Raw genomic sequence first — 13,615 nt, forward strand, 5'->3', positions numbered from 1 at the left:
TCAACCGATTAAGATAACAAGTTTGGCTATGGTAATATCGCCTCGAATATTTGATGATATTCATGTTGCACAAGGTGAAGCGTTATCGCCCGAAAACGTGAGAAAAGAAAGGATCAAGGGGCAAGTTGATAATTTTGTGGTAGATTCCCGTGGTTTAAGGCTTAGATATGGGAGGATTTGGGTACCTTTGCAAAGTGGCGTTAGAAGTGAGCTCCTAGACTTAGCTCACAAGTCTAAGTATTCGATTCACCCCGGTGCTACGAAAATGTATAGAGATTTAAGGAAAGACTATTGGTGGCCGGGAATGAAGAGGGATATAGTTAAGTATGTACACAAGTGTCTTACTTGTCTTCAAGTGAAAGCCGATCATCAAATGCCTTACGGTAAGATGCAACCTTTAGAGGTACCGGTTTGGAAATGGGAGCATATTACAATGGATTTAGTGACTAAGTTGCCTAAGACCCCTAGACAACACGATGCAATTTGGGTTATTGTTGATAGATTGACTAAGAGTGCATTATTTTTGGCAATAAGGGAAGCTTCTTCATCGGAAGCAATGTCTAAGTTGTATATGAAGGAAGTTGTTGCAAGGCATGGAGTACCGGTTTCCATAGTTTCGGATCGAGACACTCGATTTACATCTCGATATTGGAGAAAGTTTCAAGAGGAAATGGGTACTAAGTTACATATAAGTACCGCGTTTCACCCACAAACGGATGGTCAAAGTGAACGGACTATACAAACTCTCGAGGATATGTTAAGAGCATGCGTCATCGATTTTGGTGGTAGTTGGGATACTCACTTACCTTTAGTTGAATTTTCGTACAACAATAGTTATCATTCTACAATCGGAATGGCGCCTTATGAGATGTTGTATGGAAGGAGGTGTAGAACCCCGATATGTTGGGGCGAAGTAGGTCAACGGGAATTAGGAAGCACGGAAATAGTACAACAAACCACCGAGATGATTGACCAAATTCGTGAAAGAATGAAGGCGGCGCAAGATCGAAAAAAGTCTTATGTTGATAAAAGGAGAAAACCGATAGAATTTCAAGTAGGTGATAAAGTGATGTTAAAAGTTTCTCCATGGAAAGGCATCATTCGTTTTAGAAAGAGGGGAAAATTGGGTCCAAGGTTCGTGGGACCATTTGAGATAGTGGCGAAAGTTGGGAAGGTAGCCTACCGTTTGGCTTTACCCGATGAATTGAGTAATATTCACGACACGTTTCACGTGTCACAATTGAGAAAGTGTTTGGCGGATGAATCAACTTATGTTCCTTTGAATGAAATTGAGGTTGATAATAAGTTAAGATATGCGGAGAAGCCAATAAAGATATTGGAGCAAAAGGTTAAGCGCTTGAGAAATAAGTCGGTTACATTGTTGAAGGTATTATGGCAATTTAGAAAAGGTTCCGAATGTACATGGGAACCCGAAGAATGGCTCATGAAGTATTATCCGTCATTGCATCAAGAGTGGTTCGCGAGGACGCGAACGATCCAAGAGGGGGAGAGTTGTAACATCCCAATTATTTAAGGTATTATTTTATGTGAATTTTTATTGCTAAGAAATTAAATGGTAAAGGTTATTTTATGTTAAATGGACAAAAGTTAAGTTTATTGGTTAAGTTAGGAAGGACTAAGGGTGCAAAGTTAAGATTAAGGACTTCTCTAACCATAGTTGTGGTGGGGAGGGTAGAAAGTGCAAATAAGCTAAAGTTATTTTAATAAAAAGAATAAAATGCTGGAAATTGAGTTTATTCACAAAAAAATTACAGAAAAGCTTCCTGTATATGTATGTGTGTCGACTTTGAGGGAGAAGAAGAAGGAGAACCACAAATTGTTGAAATTAGACTCATGCAAGCTCAATTTGGTGAAATCTAAGATATTCTAAGCACACTAGCAAGTCTCAATTCTTCTTATTTCTCTTCTTGTGCACAAATTAGGGTTCTTGAACTCTAAAAGTCAAGGTATGAATTTTATGTCTAAGTATTGCTTGTATTGTGTGTTAATGATGAGATTTATGCTTAAGAAGTTGCTATTTGTTGAATTGTGCACAATTGTTTGAGTTAGAATGAAATTGTTATTGATTTTGGAAGAAGAATTAAGTATGAACTTGCATTATGGATTTATGGTATGAATATGATGAATTTGGTGATGTTCTAGTTAAATTTCTAGTCATGCACACCAAGTGTTTGTTAAAATGTCTCAATGAGAAGTTTATGTGTTCTAGTTAGAAATTATGATGAAGGATGTTCATGTATGAGCTATTGTTATTGTTGTAAGTCATAGAAATTGATTATTTGATAATTTAAGGGTGCTAGTAATGAAATTGGATTATTATGCACATTTGATGAATAATAAAAGGATTGAAGGAAAGTTGCATGTATTGCTAAAAGAGATAAACAAGTAATGTACATGATTAAAGTTATGAAGTCTAATTGGTAATATTCTTATCTTAGAAAACATGAGATCAAAGCTAGATGTATGTATGTTGTGATTAGGGGGTTAAGTGAATGTATAAGTATAGAAAGATATGAAGATTCATGAAAGTTGTGATTTTGATTGAGTTATGTGATTAATGGGATTAGCTCATGTATAGGTGCTAATCAAGGAAAAGAGGTTGCAAGTGATCGAGGAATTTTGTGTAAGCAAGGTGAGTTCATAGGGGGTAATATGGGCGGGTCAAGAGTGGCTTAGTGTTCTCGGATTGCATCCGTGCAAGAGAGAAACGACTAAGTGCACTAGTTATGTAGCTTAGATAGAACTATTGGGTTAACCTAATAGTTGTATCTATGGTTGATGTTTAGCTTAGGCAAGGTTATTACATTGCTAGTAATCTTGCCTATGGTTTGTGTTAGCTTAGACACATTAAGTGTCTATGTATGAGATGATGATAGCTTAGGCATATTTAGTATGTCTATGGTTAGCTTAGGCATGATTACTAGGTTCGGCCTAGTAAGTCATGTCTATGGTATGAATGAATTGGATCCGAAAGTATGCAAGCAACCAATGGGTTGAAGGATAAGTGTTATGATTATGCCCACATGTTTTGTGTTTTGTGTTTTATTACTTTCCTATAACTCACTAAGTGCAAAAGCTTACCCCTATGATGTTTTATGTTTTAGGTGCTAAGGTCCATCGTGAAGGTAAGGAGCCCGTGTAAAGCGCTAGAGGAGCATTGGCATAGCGTAAGTGGTATTGCAAGTCCCTTTTTGTAATCACGCTCTACGGTTACCGCTTATTAAACGCCAAGGGCTTTGAATGAGTCATGTTTGTTATTGTTGAACTTGGGACCAAATGATGGTTTTGATTCATGAAAACACGTTTTGTTGTCTAAATGTTGTTTATAGATGGTTCACGATGTTAGAAACTGATTTCTGATGTTTGTGTATGAATTATGCAGTTTTAAATATGTTTGAGTATGATGAAAAGTGAAAAAGTTTGGTTTAAGTGAAATGTTGCAGATCAGCCCCCGGATTAGTGTTATGTCGCGCCGCGGCCAAGGGCTCCGCGCCGCGGCATATAACTGATGTTGGGAACAGAAGCAAGGCTAAGAAGTATAAATTTTCCTGTGTATTGTCGCGCCGCGACAAGGCAGGCCGCGCCGCGGCATAAGCCTTGTCCAGGCAGTAACCTTGTTTTTCAAAAAAAAAAAAAAAAATTTTACTCGATTCAAGGCGTTAAAAACTAAAGAGGATAAATCGGCATGAAAAGCACCTTTCACAGTAAATTAGGAAGGGAAAAGAAGATCGAACCGCTGGCGAGATGCTAATGGTCAGTAAGTGCCATAGATGATAGAACAGAGGTCGGAGTGGACAGAACATATTTTGAACTAAAACATACAATATTATTGTTTTATGATTTATTATGATGTTAACATAGAGTGGTTTCCTAAGAAAATGTGTAGTAGAACGATTTGTTTAATTGATTAAGCTCACGTTATTTGTCGTATTTTTATCTTGGTTGTCTTGGTTTGGATATCCTTTGAATTTGTTACTAGTTTATAACCCGCGTATTCGCGGGAATTTTTCATAGATGATTATTAAAAGACTTCAATAAACACTTCATTATATAAAATAAGTAGCTGATCAACATTGACATAAATAGTTGGGATGAACGAAAAGAGCTAAAGATACCAGTATTGATATTGATTAAGAATTAAAGTACCGAAATGAAGCATACTAAGTTACTTAAAACAATAGGATTTTACATCTAGTCAATCAGTTATTACGTAAATACAATGAGAAAACCCCGTTTCTTAAATCAATTTTACATCTAGCCAATCAATTATTACGCCATAATAAGTTAAATCGTGTGACATAATCATCCTTATACAAAAAGATGATTCAGACTTAAAAACTTAAAAGAATATATATATATATATATATATATATATATATATATATATATATATATATATATATATATATATATATATATATATATAGGGACAGGATCAATGGGGAAGTAACCAATCGGAGGGAAGCGGAGGGAAGCAATTTTTTTTTTTCGTTTTTTGAAAAAACTTTGTTCACGAACATTATAGATTGGATGAAAATAAGAACATTTAGAAAAGACACTTCGTGATGAATGTTATTATTTTGGCGAAAAAATGATCGACAAAAATAACATTCAAGATAATATTGTTCGTGAAGAATGTTAACGTTTTTTTCTTCATGTTTTGTGAAGTAAAATTTAGCCCGATTTAGAGTTTAGGATTTAGGGTTTGGTGTTTTGGGTTTATGATACCAAACCCTAAACCCTAAACCCTAAACTCTAAACCGTTCGTGTTAAAAACTCAATCTAAATCCTAAATCTAAACCCTAAATCTAAACCCTAAACCTTAAATTTCTAAACCCTAATATCTAAACCCTAATATCTAAACCCTAATATCTAAACCCTAATGTCTAAAACCTCAACATACGCTCGAAAAACACGATAATTGTTATATATTACTTCTTCGAGCGTTTTCCCGCCAAAATAATAACATTCATCACGAAGTGTCTTTTCTAAATGTTCTTATTTTCATACAATCTATAATGTTCGTGAACAAAGTTTTTTCAAAAAACGAAAAAAATAAAAAAAAAAATTGCTTCCCCCCGCTTCCCCCCGATCGGTTACTTCCCTCTTGATCCTACCACTATATATATATATATATATATATATATATATATATATATATATATATATATATATATATATATATATATATATATATATATATATATATATATATATATATATATATATATATATTTCTTTTATATAAGGGGGCAACCCCCGGAAAAATCCAATAGAATAAGAAAAAATAGGTACAACTACAACGGGTATGTCCGAGGGGGCGTTTTTAGTGAACACGCAAAACACTTACATATGACAACCAAAATGACCTACATAAAAAATGACCAACAAACCAAGCCTAAATGTCACGACCCGGAAAATTTCGACTAATTTTAAACCAAACTCTCGATACAATTTAATATCTTTAACACGATAAGCAAAGTTTGTTAGATTGAGTCTCAAAGATTTTGAACTATTTTATGAATGCAATTACCTTTCGACTGTTTTCAACGATTCACGAACAACTATTTGTAAATAGATACACATATATGTGTGTGTGTATGAATGTGTAGATAAATACTACTTGGAAATATATAAAATAATATTAAATCTATTTGTTTAAAAATATATAATATATATTTATGTGATAAAACTTGTTATTTAAAACTAATTATATATAAAGAGAGAGTAAATGGAAAATGAATGATTTCGAGCTTAATTGGCAAACGTCAGTAACACTCAGTTGATGTTTCGTTAGTTTTAATATAGAGATAATACATGTTCATGAATGATTAAAATAAAAGTTGAACTGGAAATTGATTACGAAGATTTTGGTTTTGACAAAAATATTTTTACCTTTTTAATTTAAATATTAGTACTCCGTACATATAGATTGGAACAGAAAATAAATAATCTTTTTGAACCTTTTTGATCAGGTTTCAAACGGTTAATGAGTGATATAATTAAATATAGTTAATCTAAAAATTTGGGATTTTTAGGAACACTTTTATATGTTAACTGTTTAGCAATTGACTCAATATAATACTCCTTGAACTAATAATATGACAAAACCTTCGGCTGCTTTACTATATCATTTGTAATTACCTTTCTTAAATATCTATCCATATCACACGTTTATATTTATTTATATTAATATTATAAATTATGAGATTACTTTACAGATGTATATTACTATCACTTTGATTTGCCATCACAACTTCCAAACTTAAACTGTGCTTAATTGGAAAATTCTTTGGGGATTACTGTGCGACACTATACCCTTTTCATTCCATGACACTAATAATTTATATATATATATACATATATACATATAATTCAATTATCTATCTATTCTATATATATATATATATATATATATATATATATATATATATATATATATATATATATATATATATATATATATATATATATATATATATATATATATATATATATATATATATATATATAAACTACACAAAGATATGGAAATGGAAAAACGTTTTTCATCTTCTTCTTCGTTTCTGTCGACCAAGGCCACAAACCCGCCACCGGTCATCGCCTTCGAGCCACTCTGCACAACCGTAAACCACCACCCTTATCAACCGTCACCACCTCACCTCCTTATCTTGAATCACCGCCACCAAGAACCTCCGTCATCACTCTTACTAAAATCTCTCTTCGCATAAACCCATGTGCACACCATCGAGAACCACCCTAATCAAACCCACCACCACCTACGGTCATTTGATCACCACCATCGACTCTTATTACTGTTTCCGTTTGCTGCTGCTGTAACACCTTCAGACACCACAAAACTTGCCATAAAACTCACTCCTACTCGTCTATTGTTGCTGTGTTGTTGTGCTACGCTGCTACTGCAGCTGTCATTTCTGTGTTCTGTTCGCACAGTGTCCCCACCCAACCGACACCATCTCTGGCTATAATCTCCATAACCACCGTCATGAACCATCACAACCGATCACCTTCTTCTTCCTCTTTCTCTCTCCATTTCTCTCTCTACCATTATATTTTTATTTTGTTTTCGTTTTGCTGGGTCACGATTATTGTTGGTACCCATTTGTTGCTACTGCTATACACACCCATCATCACTCAAGACTCCTGCAAACCCTGATCGAACCGTTGTTATCATTATTTTTTTTTTCTGCTACAGTGACGGGTTAAATGGGAAGACGATGAACAGTACTAAACTATTGTTGCTCTCCATTTTTTTTTGTTACTCGTTTTATCTGTGTTGAACGCTACTTCTTGATGAAAATACCATCACTTACAAACTACCGATGTTTTGTGGGGTTTAACATTCATATATAAAGATGATGATTTAAGGATAGAGAATAATGATGCTGTTGTATTGATTTCGATAATGATGATGATGATCAAGTAATGATTATGAAGAATTGATGCAGAGATGATGAGGATGATAATGAGACGGTGATGACGTGAACTGAATTACGATGATGTCGGGGTTATTAGGGTGATGGTTATGATGATAAGATGATGATGATAATTGATAAATGGAAGATGATGATGTTCATGATGATATGATGATGATGATGTACGATGATGATGATTGAATGAAGTTGTTCATTTTCTGTTTGTTTTTGTGTGTTCACTATCGACACATTTTTTTTCTTTAAATTAAAGGTAGTATTATTATATTTATTATAATTATTATTATTATTATTATTATTATTATTATTATTATTATTATTAATATTATTATTATTATTATTATTATTATTATAATAATAATAATTATTATTATTATTATTATTATTATTATTATTATTATTATTATTATTAGTATTATCCTTATTATTGATATTACAATTTTCATTATTGTTAAAAGTATTTTTATTAAAATGAGTGAAAGTTATCATTTAAAATTATCATCTTTATTAAAATTATCATTAAAATTATAAGAATCATTGTTATTATTAAAATTTTCATTATTATTAGAATTATCATTAAAGGTATCAATTTTTTTTTATTATCATTATTATTATTAATTTTATCATTATTAATAATACTATCATTATCATTATTATTATTATTATTATTATTATTATTATTATTATTATTATTATTATTATTATTATTATTATTATTATTGTTATTATTATTATTATTATTTTTACAAACAAAAGATAAATATATAAAGATATATATCTATTACGTATATTATGTATACTAATACTAGATTTTTAATATATTAACAAATATAATATTATTTATATCACTAATAACAATATATAAACTTGTTCAATTACGGTTATATGTTTTAATATATATATACTTGATATAGGTCCGTGAATCTGAGGCCAACCCTATATTTGTTCAATGATGTTATATGTATTTTTACTACAAAATACATTATGGTAAGTTTCATTTGCTCCCTTTTTATATATATTTTTGGGCTGAGAATACATGCGCTGATTTATAAATGTTTTACGAAATAGGCACAAGTACTAAAACTAATTCTATGTGGGTTTAAACCAGAAATATACCCTTAGCTTGGTAACATTAAACTACTTGTCTATGTACGGTAGGCGCGAATCCTAAAGATAGATCTATTGGGTCTGACAAACCCCATCCTGACTATGGGATGCTTTAGTACTTCGAGGTTATTTTAAACACACCTGATCTGGTGTACTTCAGAGGGTAAAACATGAACGTTAAAGCTTGTTACCGGGTGCCTACAACTTATAGAATACTTTTATACACTTGCGAGTGTTCATACATTATAAATGGAAATCTTGTGGTCTATTAATATATTGATATGAAAAACCTATGAACTCACCAACCTTTTGGTTGACACTTTTAAGCATGTTTATTCTCAGGTACGAATTAAGTCTTCCGCTGTGCATTTGCTCAATTGAAAGATATTATTTGGAGTCATTCATGGCATATTTAGGTCGGTACCTCGCAATGGGACCAGATGTTGATGACTTCGTCCAGAGGTATAAGGATGGGTCCTCACACTAAAAGATGTCTTAATGCACATCCAAGAGCCAATTGTCATTTTTAACATGAGCGATGACAAAAAGAATAAACATATACCAATATAAACTATGCTTTATACAATCAAAAAGGATTAGGTTGAGAAAAGAATTTCTATATCCATCTATGACGCTAATCTTTATACTTCCACCCCTTGTATACCTTGTATCACCAAATCTTTCTATATACCAAAGCTGATCACATACAACTGAAAATGCAGTTCTCCAATCCATAATCCGTTAACTGTCAAAAGTCAGCCTTATAACTTCCTCTGGTGGCAGATGAAAAAGAAGAATGAAGGATACGATAACCAAAAAAAAATATCCAAGTATCAGAACTGGATTAAACATTTCACAATCTTTTGGAAGTATGAAATAAGGAAGAAGATGTAGGAGTGGTGAAAATAATGAAACGGAAGTTGTTAATTTATAGCGAAATATCAGACATAACAATCGAGGCAGATTACGCATTTAAAGGAAATCTTAATTTCCTTAAATTTCGAAGAATCAAATCTTATTTAGATTATGAAGATTTTCTATTCCTTAAATTCCGGAAATCAATCGTAACTACGTCAAAAGTTAAGACGAATCTCTATTCTTTCATTTCACTCTTTTACGATAACTTCTCTCATACGCTTCGAGAAATCGGATTGTTTTATCCATATTATTCAACGGTGATAAAATTCTATTTATCAACTCATATTCGTCATGAAAACATTTTTATTGTTAGCCATGACGACCTCACTTAAATTTCGGGACGAAATTTCTTTAACGGGTAGGTACTGTGATGACCCGGAAATTTCTGACCAAATTTAAACTTTATCTTTAAATGATTTAATGTTTTCGACACGATAAGCAAAGTCTGTAATGTGAGTCTCAAAGTTTTGAAACTATATTCATGTAATTAATTATTCTTTGACTGTTCTCGAAGATTCACGAACAATATATATATAACTTAATGTGCATATATATATATATATATATATATATATATATATATATATATATATATATATATATATATATATATATATATTTTATTTTTATTTTTTTAAATGCAAGGCTATGATATTACTCACAAATAGAGTTACACAGTTTGGAGATGGCAAGCCATTCCCCCATAATTACAAACAGAAAACAACAGTGAGACAGAGGTTCGCGAGTATGCAAACCGAACTTTAAAACGATTTACATGAATTACAAGGAATGAAGGTAAACATTGGGGTCGCTCAATCACGTTAGCCAATATAATTTCCTTCCTTTCGATCTTTGAGAGATCCACTCGAAGGATTTTATTTGGATTTCGTTCAACGAAATTGGAGTTATCCAAGTTTTATCACGGAATATTTTGTTGTTTCGGTTTTTCCATATATAATACGCACAAATCCACTCGATCGCTTGCCAAATATTTTTCCCAACGTCCGACATTGAGACCGGAGCATTACCACGAAGTATTTCACCAACACTATAATTTAAGAAGCTTCCTAATTTCCACCAACCAAATACTCGATTCCATAGTTCCAATGAGTGTTTGCAAAAAATTAAAGAATGGTCTACCGACTCTAAATCATCATCACAGAGAGGACATCTAACAGAGTGCAAATCAATACCTCTTTTGTCGAGTTCAATTTTCACCGGAAGACGATTCTTCAACGCACGCCACACAAAAATTTTGACTTTCTTTGGCACTAAGTTGTTTCGCATCGTTTCTTGAGGGATACCACTGACCGAGATCACATATTCATCAATTGCTTTAGTGAGGTCTTTTACATTGAACCTGCTGTTAGAGCTAAGAGCCCATCTCCACCAGTCTGGTTCATCGTTTTTCAGTCTGAACCCTGCTAGAAGTTCCATTAGTTCAGTTAACTCGATGTTAGTTCGACCCGACGGAGTACGTAACCAATCCCAATTTGTAGACAACCCATCATCCTGCATAATAAGCCTTTCACTGACCGCAGCCTCTTTTATCGACGATAGGGTTCCAATCCTTGAGCTTCGTCATTTTAGTACCTATTGGCAATCCGAGGTACATGAAAGGCAAATTCCCGACTTGACATCCAATGCATTTAGCAACAAAGTTTACATCTTCAAAACGCACCCCAATACCATACAAACAACTCTTATGAAAATTGACCTTTAGACCCTATGCGAGCTCAAAACAATGTAGCAAATTTCGAAGACTAGAAGAATTGGCCCTACTCCATTCACCAATAAAAATGGTGTCGTCCGCATATTGAAGATGCGAGACTAGGACTTTATTGAAATGTCCCGTTCTTATTGATTAAAAACGTTCCATATTAATTGATTTTGTTGCGAGGTTTTGACCTCTATATGAGACGTTTTTCAAAGACTGCATTCATTTTTAAAACAAACCATAACCTTTATTTCATAAATAAAGGTTCAAAAAGCTTTACGTAGATTATCAAATAATGATAATCTAAAATATCCTGTTTACACACGACCATTACATAATGGTTTACCCTACAAATATGTTACATCGAAATCAGTTTCTTGAATGCAGTTTTTACACAATATCATACAAACATGGACTCCAAATCTTGTCCTTATTTTAGTATGCAACAGCGGAAGCTCTTAGTATTCACCTGAGAATAAACATGCTTTAAACGTCAACAAAAATGTTGGTGAGTTATAGGTTTAACCTATATATATCAAATCGTAACAATAGACCACAAGATTTCATATTTCAATACACATCCCATACATAGAGATAAAAATCATTCATATCGTGAACACCTGGTAACCGACATTAACAAGATGCATATATAAGAATATCCCCATCATTCCGGGACACCCTTCGGATATGATATAAATTTCGAAGTACTAAAGCATCCGGTACTTTGGATGGAGTTTGTTAGGCCCAATAGATCTATCTTTAGGATTCGCGTCAATTAGGGTGTCTGTTCCCTAATTCTTAGATTACCAGACTTAATAATAAGGGGCATATTCGATTTCGATAATTCAACCACAGAATGTAGTTTCACATACTTGTGTCTATTTTGTAAATCATTTATAAAACCTGCATGTATTCTCATCCCAAAAATATTAGATTTTAAAAGTGGGACTATAACTCACTTTCACAGATTTTTACTTCGTTGAGAAGTAAGACTTGGCCACTGGTTGATTCATGAACCTATAACAATATATACATATATATCAAACTATGTTCAAAATATATTTACAACACTTTTAATATATTTTGATGTTTTAAGTTTATTAAGTCAGCTGTCCTCGTTAGTAACCTATAACTAGTTGTCCACAGTTAGATGTACAGAAATAAATCGATAAATATTATCTTGAATCAATCCACGACCCAGTGTATACGTATCTCAGTATTGATCACAACTCAAACTATATATATTTTGGGATCAACCTCAACCCTGTATAGCTAACTCCAACATTCACATATAGAGTGTCTATGGTTGTTCCGAAATATATATATAGATGTGTCGACATGATAGGTCGAAACATTGTATACGTGTCTATGGTATCTCAAGATTACATAATATACAATACAAGTTGATTAAGTTATGGTTGGAATAGATTTGTTACCAATTTTCACGTAGCTAAAATGAGAAAAATTATCCAATCTTGTTTTACCCATAACTTCTTCATTTTAAATCCGTTTTGAGTGAATAAAATTGCTATGGTTTCATATTGAACTCTATTTTATGAATCTAAACAGAAAAAGTATAGGTTTATAGTCAGAAAAATAAGTTACAAGTCATTTTTGTAAAGGTAGTCATTTCAGTCGAAAGAACGACGTCTAGATGACCATTTTAGAAAACATACTTCCACTTTGAGTTTAACCACAATTTTTGGATATAGTTTCATGTTCATAATAAAAATCATTTTCCCAGAATAATAACTTTTAAATAAAAGTTTATCATAGTTTTTAATTAACTAACCCAAAACAGCCCGCAGTGTTACTACGACGGCATAAATCCGGTTTTACGGTGTTTTTCGTGTTTCCGGGTTTTAAATCATTAAGTTAGCATATCATATAGATATAGAACATGTGTTTAGTTGATTTTAAAAGTCAAGTTAGAAGGATTAACTTTTATTTGCTAACAAGTTTAGAATTAACTAAACTATGTTCTAGTGATTACAAGTTTAAACCTTCGAATAAGATAGCTTTATATGTATGAATCGAATGATGTTATGAACATCATTACTACCTCAAGTTCCTTGGATAAACCTACTGGAAATGAGAAAAATAGATCTAGCTTCAAAGGATCCTTGGATGGCTTGAAAGTTCTTGAAGCAAAATCATGACGCGAAAACAATTTCAAGTAAGATTTCCACTCGAAATAATATTGTTATAGTTATAGAAATTGAATTAAAGTTTGAATATGATTATTACCTTGTATTAGAAAGATAACCTACTGTAAGTAACAAAGGTTTCTTGATCTTGGATGATTACTTGGAATGGATTTAGAAAACTTGGAAGTAAACTTGCAACCTTGGAAGTATTCTTGATTTTATGAAACTAGAACTTTTGGAATTTATGAAGA

The 13,615-nt window shown here is 32.3% G+C and overlaps 1 protein-coding gene across 1 annotated transcript; it reads right to left on the minus strand.

The window, feature by feature from the left end:
• Positions 1-10,316: 10,316 nt before the first annotated feature.
• Positions 10,317-11,018, minus strand: LOC139864766 (uncharacterized). Its single transcript, XM_071853335.1, has one exon. It carries the CDS (start codon positions 11,016-11,018, stop codon positions 10,317-10,319), a length of 702 nt encoding a protein of 233 aa, XP_071709436.1.
• Positions 11,019-13,615: the final 2,597 nt, after the last annotated feature.

This window comes from Rutidosis leptorrhynchoides, chromosome 8, assembly GCF_046630445.1.
Source record: "Rutidosis leptorrhynchoides isolate AG116_Rl617_1_P2 chromosome 8, CSIRO_AGI_Rlap_v1, whole genome shotgun sequence".
NCBI classification, from domain to species: domain Eukaryota; kingdom Viridiplantae; phylum Streptophyta; class Magnoliopsida; order Asterales; family Asteraceae; genus Rutidosis; species Rutidosis leptorrhynchoides.